Source organism: Pithys albifrons, chromosome 19 (genome assembly GCF_047495875.1).
Source record: "Pithys albifrons albifrons isolate INPA30051 chromosome 19, PitAlb_v1, whole genome shotgun sequence".
In the NCBI taxonomy this organism is placed as follows: domain Eukaryota; kingdom Metazoa; phylum Chordata; class Aves; order Passeriformes; family Thamnophilidae; genus Pithys; species Pithys albifrons.
Genome location: NC_092476.1, coordinates 6,106,260 through 6,121,122, shown reverse-complemented (window position 1 = coordinate 6,121,122; position 14,863 = coordinate 6,106,260). Strand labels below are relative to the sequence as shown.

The following is a 14,863-nucleotide window of genomic DNA, read 5'->3' as shown; positions in this document are numbered from 1 at the left end:
TCTTTCCAGCAGGATCACTGCAGTACTGATAACAGCACAGCCTGCCTCAGCGCTGGGGCACTCATGAATGAGTTGGCATTTTTTTGTGACTAATGTAGACTTTCAGCTATTTGAAATTGTCCTGAGGTGCAGCTTGACATATAAGTTCCCGACCTATTTATTACTTTGTGTCTGAGTGTTCCCATAGGTATATGGCTTTAAACCAAGGCTGTGTTTAATATCAGGAGCTGGAGCTGTATTTTAGCTGTAGATCAGTGAGCTGGTGATTTGGGCTAGTGTGTATGGTGTGTTTGGCAAACTCTAGCCAAGGGATCTGTTCCTCAATGAGGATGCTTGAGGCATAAGTTGTGTTCAACACCTCCTTTTTTATTCTTTTTTTTTATTGTTTTCTCTTAAATGCTGCTGTTTCCCCCTTTACTATTCTGTGTCATCACAAGCTCCCACCAATTTCTGTGCAAGTCCACAGGGATTACACTACCACACTGAACTAACATCAGACCAGTTTTGGTCCCCATTTACCCTCACACTGTGTTGGAGAAGCTTGAGCTTCAAAGGCTGGGCCTGGATAATTTTAACCCTGGGAAAGAAAGAGTTGAATGCCTGTTATTTGCCAATGTGTATCTGTGAAGCCTTTGTTTGCTGTGGTTTTTTGGGGTTTTGAAACATGATTGTTGACCCTGCACCTGAGTCCTCCCCTCTCATGGTTGCCGTGGTGTTGGGGTTGGGTTTCCTCATGTCAAATCCTACAACTTATGCTGTGGTGTGGCAGCTCCTGGTCTGTCACAGGAAGTTTTTGGTCAGCCTTGCAGATGTTTTGTGTAAGTGCTGGGCACAGTCAGCTGCATATATTGCAGATTGCCTTCTGCTCATGGTGTGGCTGCTGCAAACATGCACGTCTGGCCATAACCCACCATGGTGTTCATGCATGTAAAGCCACATGGGTGGTTACACTTGGGGATTTGGAACCATATCTGAGTGAGTTAAATGCCAAACTACCCAAGGGGAGCCAGCACCCTCTGTGTGAGCTGTGCCCTGTGCCACCTCAGTGTTGCTGACATGACCCCTCGGCCATCTGCCAGCACAATGTTGGCTCCTGATTTTAAATGAAGCCTTTAAGTACAAACATGCAGTTGCAGCCGTGTGTTGGGGTTAAATGGGGAGAAGGGATCTGATACTGAGGATTCTGTTCCTGTCTGCCACTGACTGATCCTAAACAGACTACACCACCGGTTTTTGTCTTCTACCATATGTTTTCCAATAATGCCCGCCCACCTGTCGGGGAAAGCGCAGTGCTGGGCATCTGCAGGCATTGTTGGGAACCCTCTGTGAAATATGCTACAAAAACATAAAAGGTATTAATTAAGGTCTAAGACTACTGGGAGTCTTAAGGTTTTTGTCATATCTCTATTTTTAAATTATCAGTCCAGAATGCCAGGATCAGACCCCTCTGCAGTAGCAGATTTGGGGCTTCCTGGTAACGATATTTTTTGAGCCATTCCAGCTATATCACCTCAGATCTCTGCTTTTGAAAAATCTCTGTTCAAATCTTTTGGTGAGCTACTAAATAAAATTCAGGCCCTAAAGGGATATTTATGTGAGAAAATGGTCCAACTTTCCCTTCTGCACCAGGAGAATCAGTTGGGGGATGTCAGAGCATTAAGCCTCAATACATGCCACTTCTGCATAAACCTCCTGAGGTGGTAGTAAAGCTCTGATTAATGTGAAGTCCATGTCTGGATTTACCTGCTGAATTTACAACTGGTTTCTAAACCTTAAATACTCTGATAGTATTTTTCTTCTGTCTCCTGGGTTTTGAGTGAGCTGTTGCCATTCTCTCACCACACCATTAGCATCAGTATTCTCACACTTGCAGTATTGCATCTTGTTGTGTTTCCACATGTGATTTTGGATATAGAGCTGTGCTGTTTACTGTCTGCCTTTTCTTCTCTTCTTTCCCCAGCCAGAGGAACTTACCAATGCCCTGGAGATCAGCAACATTGTTTTCACAAGTCTCTTTGCCCTGGAGATGCTGTTGAAAGTTCTTGTTTATGGTCCTTTTGGCTACATTAAGAATCCATACAACATCTTTGATGGGATCATTGTGGTGATTAGGTACAAACCTTGAGCTTTCTTTATGTGTGTTTCTCCTCATTTGGCTGTTTAATTAAACAGAAAGTAATGGAGACTGGGCATAAATACCTTGCTGTGACACTTTACACTTCTCTCTGTAAATTAATGCACTTAGACACGATTGCTAACACACACCTTGGGATTATTTTATGGTCATTTTAGAGAGAGGCCCAGGCAAAAAGCTATCAGTCCTGATGTCCTGGGAAGGTCTAAGATCCAAATGGTACAACCAGTGCCCGATTAAGTATCTTTCCTGGTCTTCTGGCATGTGCAAAGGCTTTAATTGCCCCTACAGCTGCAGCCATTGATTTGCAGGCATATTTTTGACACTCAAGTGGGGCTCTGTTCTCTGCAAGCCTGGATGGAGTCCAGATCCCTGTGGCATTGGCAGCACATTGCTGCCCACTTTGCACCCCTCTTCTCTCTGAATTTCACCGTCCTTTCCTCCATGCCTTTGCATTAGGCTTTGTCCTGTCATCCTGCATTGACCGTTCTTGTCTTCCTCAGTGTGTGGGAGATAGTGGGCCAGCAAGGCGGAGGGCTCTCGGTCCTGCGCACCTTTCGGCTCATGCGGGTGTTGAAGCTGGTCCGCTTCATGCCAGCCCTCCAGCGCCAGCTTGTCGTCCTCATGAAGACCATGGACAACGTGGCCACATTCTGCATGTTGCTGATGCTCTTCATCTTCATCTTTAGGTGAGCACTTCCCAAACCCCATCATGAGGTTGCTTTGAGCTTTTAGTTGGAATCGCGTGGTGGCATGAAGAGATGGCAGAGTCTGTACCAGGACATAGCTGAGCTGAATGGTCCCATGAACAGCGTTGCTGGCCAACACTGGCAGTGGTTTGCTGCTCTGACTAAATTATCTTAGTTGGCCAAATGAGACATTTATCTTTGCAAGATGATTTACAAGGAAAATCTTTCAGGCTGGACCATTCCTTGACATCACCCCAAGACACCCGTCCCATTACTTACTGAGTAGCCTGGTGCTAAAAATACTGACAAGGCGAGGGTGATGTTCCTAAAAAAGTCAGATGTGGTGGTGCTTGTGCTCTTGCATGGCCTCTTCTGAGAAGTGGAAATGTTAGAAATAGGTTTGGCACAACCCCATATTTTTAGAGTTTGGTTTAGATCTTGAGAAGAGCCTGTCTCTTTCTACAGCCAGCTATTGTGTTCCAACAATCCAGGCAGTGGGAAGGCTGGAGAAAGCCAGTCTCTTCCATGGAATAATGTCCTTTCTTCCAGTAAGATGTTTCACTCCAAAACTGCCATTTGCAGCTGTGGTGCTCAGCAGAGCTGTAAATAATTTGATTATTCAGGTTACTAGCAGAGAGCAGGGAAAAGCAGATTATTCTTTTAGTATCTATCTATAATGAAGGGTATTCTGTTCTCTTGTCAAAATCGAAAAAGCTGCTTCAAGTCCCCTGATATGTCTTATTCAGGCATTTCACAGAAGCCCTTTTTGTCTTCCTAATTCAATTGAAGCATATTTTGCTGAAAATGTGTCATTGCAAAACAGAAAGTCAAAACATTTTGTTTAGAAAATGTTGAAAGGCAATGTTTTGACTTAAAAAAAATGAAGCAGAAGAAAAAGAAGGAGCAGACATACTTTTTGGTTGAAACTCCTTGACAGATTTGACCTAAATTCGCAACTGGTTTGCCTGATCTCAAGGCATGTTTTTCAGTGAACAAAGGATTAATCTTTACAACAACAACAACAACAACAAAAAAAAAACAGAAAAGGAATGGCCCAGGTAAAATGAGGAGACAGCCCTGCTGTATCCTTAGTGGTTTGTATTGTGGTCCCCTTGTGAGCCCCTGCTTCCCATCTTGTGCAGCATCCTGGGGATGCACCTCTTTGGCTGTAAGTTCGCTTCGGAGCGGGACGGCGACACACTGCCCGACAGGAAGAACTTCGACTCCTTGCTCTGGGCCATCGTCACCGTTTTCCAGGTACAAAATGGAAAATGCCACAACTGATGGGCATTTTGGGATTGCAAAGACTGTGGTTGTTTTCCAAAGCATCTGGCAGAGCTTAGTGAAGCTTCTTTTCGTGGAAAAGAGGTGACCCAATACCACATGGGGGCTTTCAGATGCTTTTCCAGGCCAAATCAGAAAGCTGATGAGGAAGGGCTGCTGAGGCAGGAAGTTCTTACATGTGCAGAGTATGGGCTGGGTGTGTGAAAGTAAGTGTGGTGGGTGAGGATGGAGAGGAGGAGATCAAGACCTTTTGTAGAGATATTTTGACAAATAATGAAATCTGTTTTAAGCCTATAGTTGATATGTGCAGTTTTTTGTTCTAGCAGCTTGGGGCTTTGTAACTCTGGGATCTGTGAAGGACTTTGAGATGTTCTGGCTGACCAAAGGAAAGGTCTGAGCAATGCAACACTCGCTCCCTTCTGGCTGGGCACATCCATGGGCGTGGGGGCGAGTAGGGGCAGTTTGCACAGTGGCCTTATCAGTAGCTTGGGAATCACAGTTGCTCTGGTCTTGTCTCTTCTCTGGCTCAGAAGATGACTTGGGCTGGATTTATATTCTGATGGTTAGAGCTACAGTGGATACCCCAAAACCAGGATGCTTGTGTGGCCTGTCCAGAGTGTGGGTATCCAGCATGCTGTTCTCCATCATCTCCTTATTCCTGATACTCTTCCTCTGCAGATTTTGACCCAAGAAGACTGGAACAAGGTCCTTTACAATGGCATGGCATCCACCTCATCCTGGGCTGCTCTCTACTTCATTGCTCTCATGACATTTGGGAATTATGTTCTCTTTAATCTGCTGGTCGCCATCCTGGTAGAGGGTTTCCAGACAGAGGTAATGTCCTCACACTTGTGCCTTTGCTTTCTTCTAAAGTTTCAGGGCTTCCAGATCCTGGAATTTGATTTCTGAGATGGACAGCAATACCTTGAGAAGAGTGGTACAGGAAAAAAGTGGGGTAAAATATTAGGTCCTGTTTCTATTTTTTCTTCTTTTTCTTTTCTGTAGCCATGGTGCAATTTAATACAGCAAACCCTCTAAATGAAGGGCTTAAATGAAAAGCATTGTTAGCATTAATGCAGGAGTGGGAATTGAGCAGTGAGTCAGGCACTGCGGATGGGATCACTGCTCTGACAGTCTCTTTGAAACAGTTTTCACCGTGTTTGTCAGCCAGATTAAAGGCCCCTCCTGAAAACTTACGCAGGCTGGGAAGAGATTAGTGACACGATTATCTTTTTTCATGGTACGCATTCATGGAGCTCTTCCTGTTTCCAGCCCTGCAATGCTCTGCATATTTCAAAGTACATGATTTCTGGTCTCTGCCATCTGCTTCCTTGGGCTGGGAGTTTCCATGAGACAGTTTCCAACTGTCCAACCTGGAGTGAGTGAGCATGTCACCAAGTGCCCCTCAGAGCAGGGGACCTGCAATGTCCACACACTCCTGCAAAAGTTGTCTGAACATCCATAAGGGGAAGGGAGCCTTACACCCTGCCCAAGGGGTTGATTTCAGAGGTAAATAGAATGTAGAAGTTCTCACTGGGATCTGCTTGTATAGGCTGTGCCTTCTACACACTGTCTGATTTTTATAAGCATTCTAGAGTGACTAAATATTATTTAAGATTTGTTGCATATGTATTACAATATCCTGCCACCCTATGAACAGAACTGTTTTTATTATCATTACTATTTTTAGAGCAGAGTTTGGAGTTAAATTAATGGAGTCATCCCAGGAGATAGCAAGAAGAAATATTTTTTCTTTTCTTTTTTTTTTTTGTATCATCTCTCTCCATGTTGGTACTTTTCTTTTTTAACTGTTATTGTTGTAGTTGTTTCTGTCTGTAAATCGCCCACCACCACTCAGCCAAAGGAAAGATCACTGCCAGGTTCTCCCAAATGGCAAAATGTTCCCTTGCCTGAGTGAGAAGAGGTACAAAGCTCCTTGTCTGCTCGTAGTGACAGCTGCGAAACCCAACCTTTGTTCTGTCTGGCAAATTGATTCTCTGAAGGTCACCAAAGTGGGAGATCATCTGCTGCACCCGCTGTGCAGAGAAAAGGACTCAGCCTTTAAATGCGGCAGCCCTTTTGCCAGTCCCTGGCCTTCAAGGGAGGCTGACACCTCTGCTCCTTGGCTCAGCCTGGTTTTCCATGCTAGAGCGTTCCTGCCGGCATGCTCCCGCTCCACCGCTGCCGCGTGCCTCTTCCCTGGGCAGCAATTTATCCCACGCTCGCTTTGTGGCCAGCTGTGCCATGGTGCAGCTCCCTCTAAATTCATGCACTGGCTTTGATGTGCTGTGATTTTATTCCACTTACTGTGTCCTTGTGGGTATGTCTACCCTGGAGTCAGGGAACTGCCTGCAGCACTCCCAGATTTGCTCTTGGCTGTTTTCTGCAGCAGGGCTGCCCCATCACCTGCCCCTGCAGCTCCTCTGCCAGGGCAGTGCCAGGCTGGTCCAAGCCAGCTCCCTCATATCTGTGTAAGCTGCAAGTGTGCTTTAAGTGCTGTGTAAATCAAGGAGTAACTGATTTGGGAAAGCACTGAGACAGCCTGAAGGCAATGATACTCACCCCAGCATTGAGGTGTGAGCACAGGGGCCAGAATCCTGCAGCCTCTGAAGACCAAACTGTCTCTGCCAGTCCTGCTTAGCTGTGGCAATTTTAATGAACTTGCACCGTATTTCTCTAATTTGTGACTTTGATTAATGTGCTATTTTAAATCTTGGGCTTTGATGATGGCTTTTTAATAATAATCTTCCTTCCACATCCTCGTTATTCTGAGTTCTCCACATTCTTCCAGTAAAGTGCAATGGGACCAAGAGATCCCTCAGCTCAACCTGAGCTTCCCGCAGCAGGCAGGGAGCAAATGTCTCTCGAGGTCAGGAGTGAGGTCGGGCCTTGCTGGTTTATGTTTATTCAGCTTTGCTGCTGTGTAGCTTTGCGAACAGATCACGTTCTTATTTTTGCAAGCCAGCACACAGAGGATCCTCTGCTAAGCAGAATTAATAGAGAGATCATCTCTCGCTGTAAACAAAACCCGGCATCTCCCTCCCGTGATTGCTCTTGACTCTTCTCTGTTGGGTTTGGGGTTTTTTTGTTTTTCCATTCTCCTTCAAATTTCTGGGCTGAAACACAATCCTAGGACTGCTGCCTTTATCTCCCTGGTCCTTGAGTGCCTTTCCTCAATCTGCAAGCACCTCGTTAATTTTAGTGCATGGCTTTGCAGCCTCAGTTGCCAGGCAGCAGATGTATATAAGCAGTTGAGAAACTAAAAGAACTTATTCCAAACTTTAAATATGGAACAATATATTTTGCAGGGTTGAGTTTCTTTTTTTTCCCCCTTTTTTCGCTTTTATTTGGTAACCTGCTTCTCTCTTGCAAGAGGCATATGCAGGACTCTATGCCACGTGGTTATTTTTGATGGCACATTTCCTGATTTAACTGGAACCTGGTGTTGGTGCGGAGAAGGTGAGCAAGGAACTCCATTTGATCAAGCTGCTAATTAGAAATTGCTGCCTGACTATCAGGTCCCTGCCTTAGAGATTTCACTCTGAAGCAAGGAATGACTCCTCTTAGTCAAGCATAAAGCTCCTCTCCCGTGGGACTTCCTAATAGTATTATCTCCAAAGTATATTCTGCCATTGGTATTCCTCCCAGTTTGTGTCCCAATACCCCAGTCTGTTCTCACTTCTGGGTTTGTTCCTTCCCTTCCTTTGTGCTCCCCTCTCTTCCTGGCACCCAGGTCCCCCAGCCTCCCCATCCTTTTCTCTGCAGGACACTTCCTGCTCTTTGGAGGTAGCATCCTTGGAGAAATACGGATGTTGGCTTCTTCTGGGCTTCCACCAGAGGGAACAGTCCCTTCTCATACAGTAGAAATTTTGGATGGTGTTTTTCTTGCATCCCTTGCCTAATGCATTCCTGCCAGTTTCAGTAGTATTTTCCTTGGGAAAGGAAAAGTTTCCATCTTTTTTCTTTCAATAGCTTTTCCATGTCTCTCTCTGTTACAAGCAAAGACTTTAAGTTAAGTGTCCACCACATTGTAGGAAAGTCCTTCTTAAAATCTTCATCGCAGCCTAGGCTGGGATGAGTTTTGTAACCATTTAGCAACCAGAGGAAATATCCATTGCCCTGGAGGCAAGAAATTAAGCTGGTGGGACTATCTATGCCCTTCTGCTGCAGCATGTAACCTCCTCCAGCCCCGTGGGCAGCTGCACTGCTGAAAAGTGAGGAACAGTGGGAGAGCTGCCCCTGAGGATGGGGAAACACAGCAAGGTGGAAAATGATGTGTGTTTTCCAAAGGCTGACTTCTGGTGCTGTGAACTGATGTTGGGGCCACTGATACGGCAAAGCACCCTGGGACAAGGCTGTGCCCTTGTGCCTGCAGACTCCTGGTTTAAACTGCTGATTTAAATGAGTGTCTCCACTAACAGGGCTGAGGACGGATCTGACCTCAAAGCAGATTGTGTGTCTCTCCTTAAATTAGGTATTTCACCTGGCTGCAAGAGCACTGATATTGTGTTAATCAAACATTCATTAAAAGCCTCCGTTGCTGCTTAATGAAGGTGTAATAAATAAAGATGCTATTATACAGCTGCAAAAAAAAATATCATGTTTTCAATAATTAGATGGTGTTTCATTAGCACAATTATCACTTAGGAGCTGAAGCAAGCTCTGATCGAAACACTTAATTTAAAGGTAAGGCTGGTCCCTTCAAAGGACTTAATTCCATCTGAGTTCTTTCCCTTCTTCCTGAGTGGAAATGGAGCAGGTGTCCCAGCCCAGCTGTCCATCATGGCCTCACACTGCCCTTCTCCTCCTTTCCTTCCTCCTTCCCTGCCTCTTCTCACGTGTTTTTTGATTCCCCACTCAGTCCTGCTGTTGAAACTGTGAAAATTGAACCCCACCTTCCCCTTCCTCCCCCCTCCCTCCCCCCATTTCTCCTTTAGGAGATCTCCAAGCGAGAAGATGCGAGTGGGCAGTTAAGCTGTATTCAGCTGCCTGTCGACTCGTCGGGGGTATGTACGGTACATCCCACTGCCACCGTGGTTGTCTCTCATGGTGCCTGGTCACACACCGTGATGCTGTTCTCATTGTAGTAGCTGTCATTCTTTTGGGGTTTATTTGGGTGTTTGGGGAGTGTTTTTGTTTTTTCTTTCCTTTTTTAGTCATCCTCATTGTTGAGTCAGCCCTGATTTTAAGTCCCTTCCTTCTCTGAGGGAGCCAGGTAAATTAAGGTGGGTGCTTCGGAGTGGCTGATGTGGCCACAGCTCTTGCTGACCCCTTTCTGGATGCCTGCCCTGGGAACGGCTCCCCACGGGGCTGTGACAGCCTCTCCATGGCACAGTCACATCCTGGGAACTTCCCTAGGGATGTGGACGGTGATGCTGATTGCTGAGCGTGCCTGCCACAGCTCCCTCATGTAGGCAGAGGAGGATGCCCAGGAGTGAAGGGACCTGGAATCAAGCCTGTTTGTGGACACTTGTGTGTGGGAGCCCCGTGCTCTGCAGGACAGGGTAGGGTGGCGGCAGCTGCGCCGTGGTGTGTCTCTGAAAGGCTGGTTGGAATGCTGGGATTGCCGGTGAGATGTCACATTGCAGCGCAGCCAGGATGTGAAGTGGTGCCGTTCAGGTCGGAGGAAGCCACGGATTTCCAAAGTGCAGCACACCCCAAACCTTACCCTTTTGCCAACCTCGTCTTTCTCTTTACCACTCCCTTCCCTTTCTGTCCTTTCCAAGAAGCCTGGCTTTTCCCTCAGCCCAAAAGCCCTTTCCCCTCGTATCCCAGTGTGTCAGTCCCCTTTGGTACAGGCTGGTTTAGCCGTTGTACTGCCTGGTCCATCTTGACATACCCTCGTTTCCCGAAAGGATTTTAACTCCCTGTTCTCTCCTAACCCCTTTTCTATCCAGAAAGGCAAACTGGGAGTGCAAGAACAGGTAAAGGGCAGCAGCCCCAGATGTGAGATATTTGCCTGCACCATACTGAGTCTGGCACGTGGTGTTTGGGAGTTCACTGTCCTCCAGACGCGTGGGGTTTGGTGCTGGGGAAGGGGGTGGGAAGTCCCCATGTAGCTCTGCTTTTCCATCTCAACATTCATCTCATTGTGCCCCCTTAAAACTTTCCTTTGGGCTGTTAAAGAGCACTCCAGGAATACAAATCATGTAAAATTCTTCCCATTATTTATTTCTCTTTAATAACTCATTAGGGAGAATGAGTAATTCCTGGCAGGCCCGCTAACAGGCCGAGTCTCCGTGGGGAGTGTACCTGGAGCCAGCTGGAGCCCCTGCTCATACAGACACGGGTCTGACTCCAGCAAAGCACAGGCCAGCCTGACTTTACTGCTCCCCCTTGCAAGGTGCATTCCTGACCTTCTCAGGCTGCGTCCTGCAGGATGAGCTTCCCTGAATAGCACAGAAGTCCTGGATCATCAGGAGGGGAAATTTTTGAGCCAACACTTCATGTCACACTCTCTTTTGCCTTGAAAATGTGTCTGAGTATCCAGTCTGCTTGGAAAAAGTGTATTTAACAGTTTAGTAACCCCACTAAATAGGGGGACAGTATTGGGCTCACCCTTATGGGGTTTTGCAGAGGTTTTGAGGTGCAGGGCACTGACTTGTTTTGGATCCATCTGTTCCTCCTGTTCTACACTGGGGTCCTTCTGTAATTTTTCAATCAACAGATACCCGAGCACCAAACCTCAGCAGTGCTGGCCAGGGCTCCAGGGGATGCAGCTTAACCTTGGTGGGGTTTTCTGGGGCTCCTGGGCTCTCACAGCTAAAGTGAGGGTCTGCTTGGCTTCTCCCATCCCAGCATCTCCCCTCTCTTCCCATCTCTCCTCCATTGTGACAGGGATTGGTGCCCTTTGCCAGAGCAGTGGTTTCAGCTGTGAATCCTCCTCTTTTTGGATGGGTATCAATTATTCTGGCGAGCACCACTGCCCGTTGGGTGTATCCTGACTATACCACACCCTAAGTGCCTTTCTGCAGTGCTAATGGACAGAATCAGGGTGACCCACAGGGACATCCCTAATCTGGTCTGTGCCACAAGACCAAGCCTGGGCACCATGCTGTGAGCAGTGGTAAACGTCATCTCGCTCTGCCCAAGGATGGGCACTTGTCAGACCAGGCAGCTCTCGCTCAACCTCCGATGTTTGAAATGATACAGCAGAATTTAAACTCCTCAAATAATCCAGCATAAATCCCCGAAACTTCTGCTCCTCTTGTGTGTGGCAGCTGGGAGGCGAATGGCCAGTCATGGCAGTTGATGTTGGGTTGTGCCACTTGGATCCTCTTGGTGCTGATGGGGCATCTATCGACACATGCACATTAGTCATGTTGGAAATCTGGGGTCCCTTGTGCCCTTTCTGAACTCTGGATTGCTCCATCAGTAGAAAGAGCCACACACAGGGAGTTTTAAGACATGGAGACATTATTAGGGTCATTTGTCCACAAATTGCTCCTCAGATATCTGTCCTTTGCTAATATTTGCCCCATGTGCAATTCCAGCAGTAAAAATTAAGCAATGGTTTGGTTTTTTCTGATCCCTTTCTGGGACCGTGTTTGGAGCCAGAGGCAATCCATCTTTCCGGTAGGAGGTTAATTAGTCTGTGGTATAAACCTGTGCATGCATCGTTTTGTGAAAGGTGGTGTTGCATTGTGGTACGAAGTTTAGTGGATCCGTAGGTGTGGTGTTGGAGATGGGAATCCGTTTTTGCAGAGGGATGTCCATGCACTGTGTCCTATCACTCTCTTGCTGAAGCCCTCTGTTTTGCTCCAGGGTGATGCTTCCAAGTCCGATTCCGAGGGGGATCTCTTCCCCCGCAGCCTGGAAGAGGAGGGAGGACTTAAGAAAAACTTGTCAAATCCAGCCTGTGAGTAATAACCCCAGGAGGACAGGCCCTTCCACAGAAACCTCAATTTGCTGTGAAGACAATGTGTCCAAAAGGAAAAAGCCCTCCTGGAGAGAATGCTGTAATCCCAGCTGTGGCTTACTTGACATTGCAGCAGGCTTGCAGATGGGGGTGGGAATTTGGGATGCAGACAGGGAAAGATTGCATTTGAGCTGTAATTTCCCCACCAAAGCCAAGGTCTAGGCTTTTGAGGTGTCTCTGCAGGAGGACCATAGGAAAGGAGGATGGAGGGAGCAGGCAAGGGGAAGGAGGTTGCCAGGGCTGGAGCTGGTGGTTGTTGGTTTGGGGGTTGAGGGACAGCAGATGACATTCTTTGTCTGCTCTCCTCTCCCACTGACACCTGATCCCATTGGCACCTGATCCCATTACTCTCTGACATCCCCCTGCCAGTCTGAAGGACAGGCTCCCAGCTCTCCAGTAGGGTTTCTGGCCCACATCCCCCTGGTGCTTGGAGCAGAGCCATTCTCATGCAGCTGCTTTGCCTGCCCGGAGAGCAGGTTGTAGATGTGCCCCTTGAGGTGTGCCACCTAAAACCCTGCTTGTGTCTTCCAGTGATGGCCCTGAGCGAGCACCCGGAGCTGAAGAAGAGCCTGACCCCGCCACTCATCATCCACACCGCTGCCACACCAATGCCCATGCCCAAGAGTGCCATGTTCGGGGACGCAGCGCAGGGCTATGAGTCCCGCCGGGCCAGCGGCGTCTCTGTGGACCCCGCCATCTATGAGCTCAAGTCCCCGGTACTCGCATCACCTCCTCCTGCGGATGTTCAGTGCGTCCGTGGGGCTGTCTGTCCACCCATCTGCCCCAGCAGCCTGGCACGGGGCGAGTGGCACAGGGCTGATGCTCTCTCTGTCCCTGTCCTTCCTGCAGCCCAGCACCCGCAGCTCCCCGCACAGTCCCTGGCGTGCCAGCAGCAGCTGGAACAGCCGCCGCTCCAGCTGGAACAGCATCGGCCGGGCCCCCAGCCTCAAACGCCGAGGGCAGAGTGGCGAGCGCAGGTCCCTCCTCTCCGGGGAGGGGAAGGAGAGCTCAGAGGAAGGGGAGAGCTCGGATGAGGAGCACTCCAGCCGGGCCGGCAGCTTCAATGGCTCTTTGCCTCATCGCATGGAATCACTGGAAACAAAAGGGTCCTTCGACCTCCAGGATACCCTGCAGGTGCCTTCCCTGTACCGGACCAGCAGCATGCACAGCACCCGAACCTCTGCCTCCGAACACCAGGACTGCAATGGGAAGACCTCTCCAGGCCTGCTGCTGCACCAGCTCCACTTGGATGACCCCCACCCAGATGGTGATGAGTGTGATGATGAAGGCAACATGGTAAGGAAATGCCACATGTTCATTTTGGGCTCTTTTTTGTCAAAATGATGCTTGCCCCTGTCTTGGGAGCACACAAGTGGGTGCAAAGCAATGGCCCATTGTCAGGATTAGGTCTCACCATCATCACCAGACCAGACAGAGAGTCACCCAGAAGGCCTTTGGGCAGTGGATGCTGTCAGAAATGGATTGGGATCATATTAAGTGTTTCAGTGAAGTATCAGATGGCTCATGATGGAGAAATCAGGGCAAAACTACCCACATTCCACTAAAACTTAAAAAGTGAAGGCTATCTGTTGGAAATATATGCTTTTCTGGGTTTATTTTTTCATTGTTTTTCAAAAAACTTCATAGCAAAGTGAGTAACTTTCCCTGCTTTCCAACTATTATTCAGTTCTCTGTCCCCACAGCAGCAGCAAACAATTTCTATTGACATCAACAGGCAAGGAAAGGAAATTTCTTGGCCCCCCATTCCCATGGTGGCATTAGTCACAGGGAGACAGTGGTAATTTCAGAGGCTTTGCATTAATTTCCATCTGAAGAGGCATTTTGCCAATGAGCATCTCTTTCATGGGCCTGAAAGAACCATTTAGGAAATATTAGCTAAAAAGACTGTAAGCAAGGGTTCTTGTTTTGGTTTTTTTCACATGGTTGTTTGTATCTTAAGGGAATAAAAGGAATCTGGCTGCTTTTCCAAAGTTGTTTGCATGGCTGGCAGAGCAGGGCTTGAGCTGGGTAGCAGAGTGTCACAGTCCTGGCTGTCAGATGTGTGTTGGGATGTCCCTGGGCTAGTTTTGGAGTGTTTCCTGCTCTTTCAAGGTTAACTCTTTCTTTGATTTTATACCAAGTTCTCAGGCTTAAAAATGTGATGGTCTGATGTGTCATCCCTGGGCAGGGGTAACTGTTTGTGCTGGTGGAGCAGATGGGTTTTGGGTAGAGCCACGTGATGGTAGCAGAGGCTGTTCTGTGGCAGCCTGTGGACATGATTTTACTGTATTACACTGAGTTTATTGAATGAAAATGGAATTGGGATCATGTGAAGGGATGGAAAAGGCAGCGTTGACTCCAGAGTCCTTCTGGTCCTTATGGGAGAAGAAAGAGAGTTAGTAGTGCTGGCAGAATGGAATCATTCAGCTGTGAACTCCCTTTAAAAAAAGCCATTATCCCATTACATCTCCAGTATAGATCCTCAGCTTGGGATTTTTACTGATTGTCTTAACCTGGTTTTTGCCTTCCATAAAATGAATTAAATTTTTAAGAAAAGGAGCAGCAATTATTTTAGGAAAAAACACTATTAAAAGTGATCAAGAGACCATGCTCTTTAGTGATAGCTAGGGATTTTTTTCCCCTCCAACATTTGCTGCTTTTTCCAGCTCACCTGGTCCAAAAATCCCACTGGTCCCTTCCTTTCCCCTCACAGGATCGAAGCCAGCAGCCCCCCTTGTTCTGGATGTGGTGTAGTGGGACTTGTCCCTCCTCTCCTGTCCCACCCAGTCCCCATCCCCAGCCAGTGCTGACAATAAGCTCTTGAATAAGATTTTTAAT

The 14,863-nt window shown here is 47.6% G+C and overlaps 1 protein-coding gene across 1 annotated transcript in view; it reads left to right on the top strand.

Annotated features, from left to right (window-relative positions):
• CACNA1G (calcium voltage-gated channel subunit alpha1 G) overlaps window positions 1–14,863 on the top strand; it is a 146,107-nt gene that overhangs the window by 76,684 nt on the left and 54,560 nt on the right. The window contains exons 10-17 of the mRNA XM_071573326.1: window positions 1,961–2,112; window positions 2,638–2,823; window positions 3,966–4,080; window positions 4,786–4,941; window positions 9,045–9,113; window positions 11,872–11,965; window positions 12,557–12,741; window positions 12,875–13,321. Coding sequence (XP_071429427.1) covers window positions 1,961–2,112; window positions 2,638–2,823; window positions 3,966–4,080; window positions 4,786–4,941; window positions 9,045–9,113; window positions 11,872–11,965; window positions 12,557–12,741; window positions 12,875–13,321 — 1,404 coding nt within the window. The remainder of the gene's footprint in view (window positions 1–1,960; window positions 2,113–2,637; window positions 2,824–3,965; window positions 4,081–4,785; window positions 4,942–9,044; window positions 9,114–11,871; window positions 11,966–12,556; window positions 12,742–12,874; window positions 13,322–14,863) is intronic.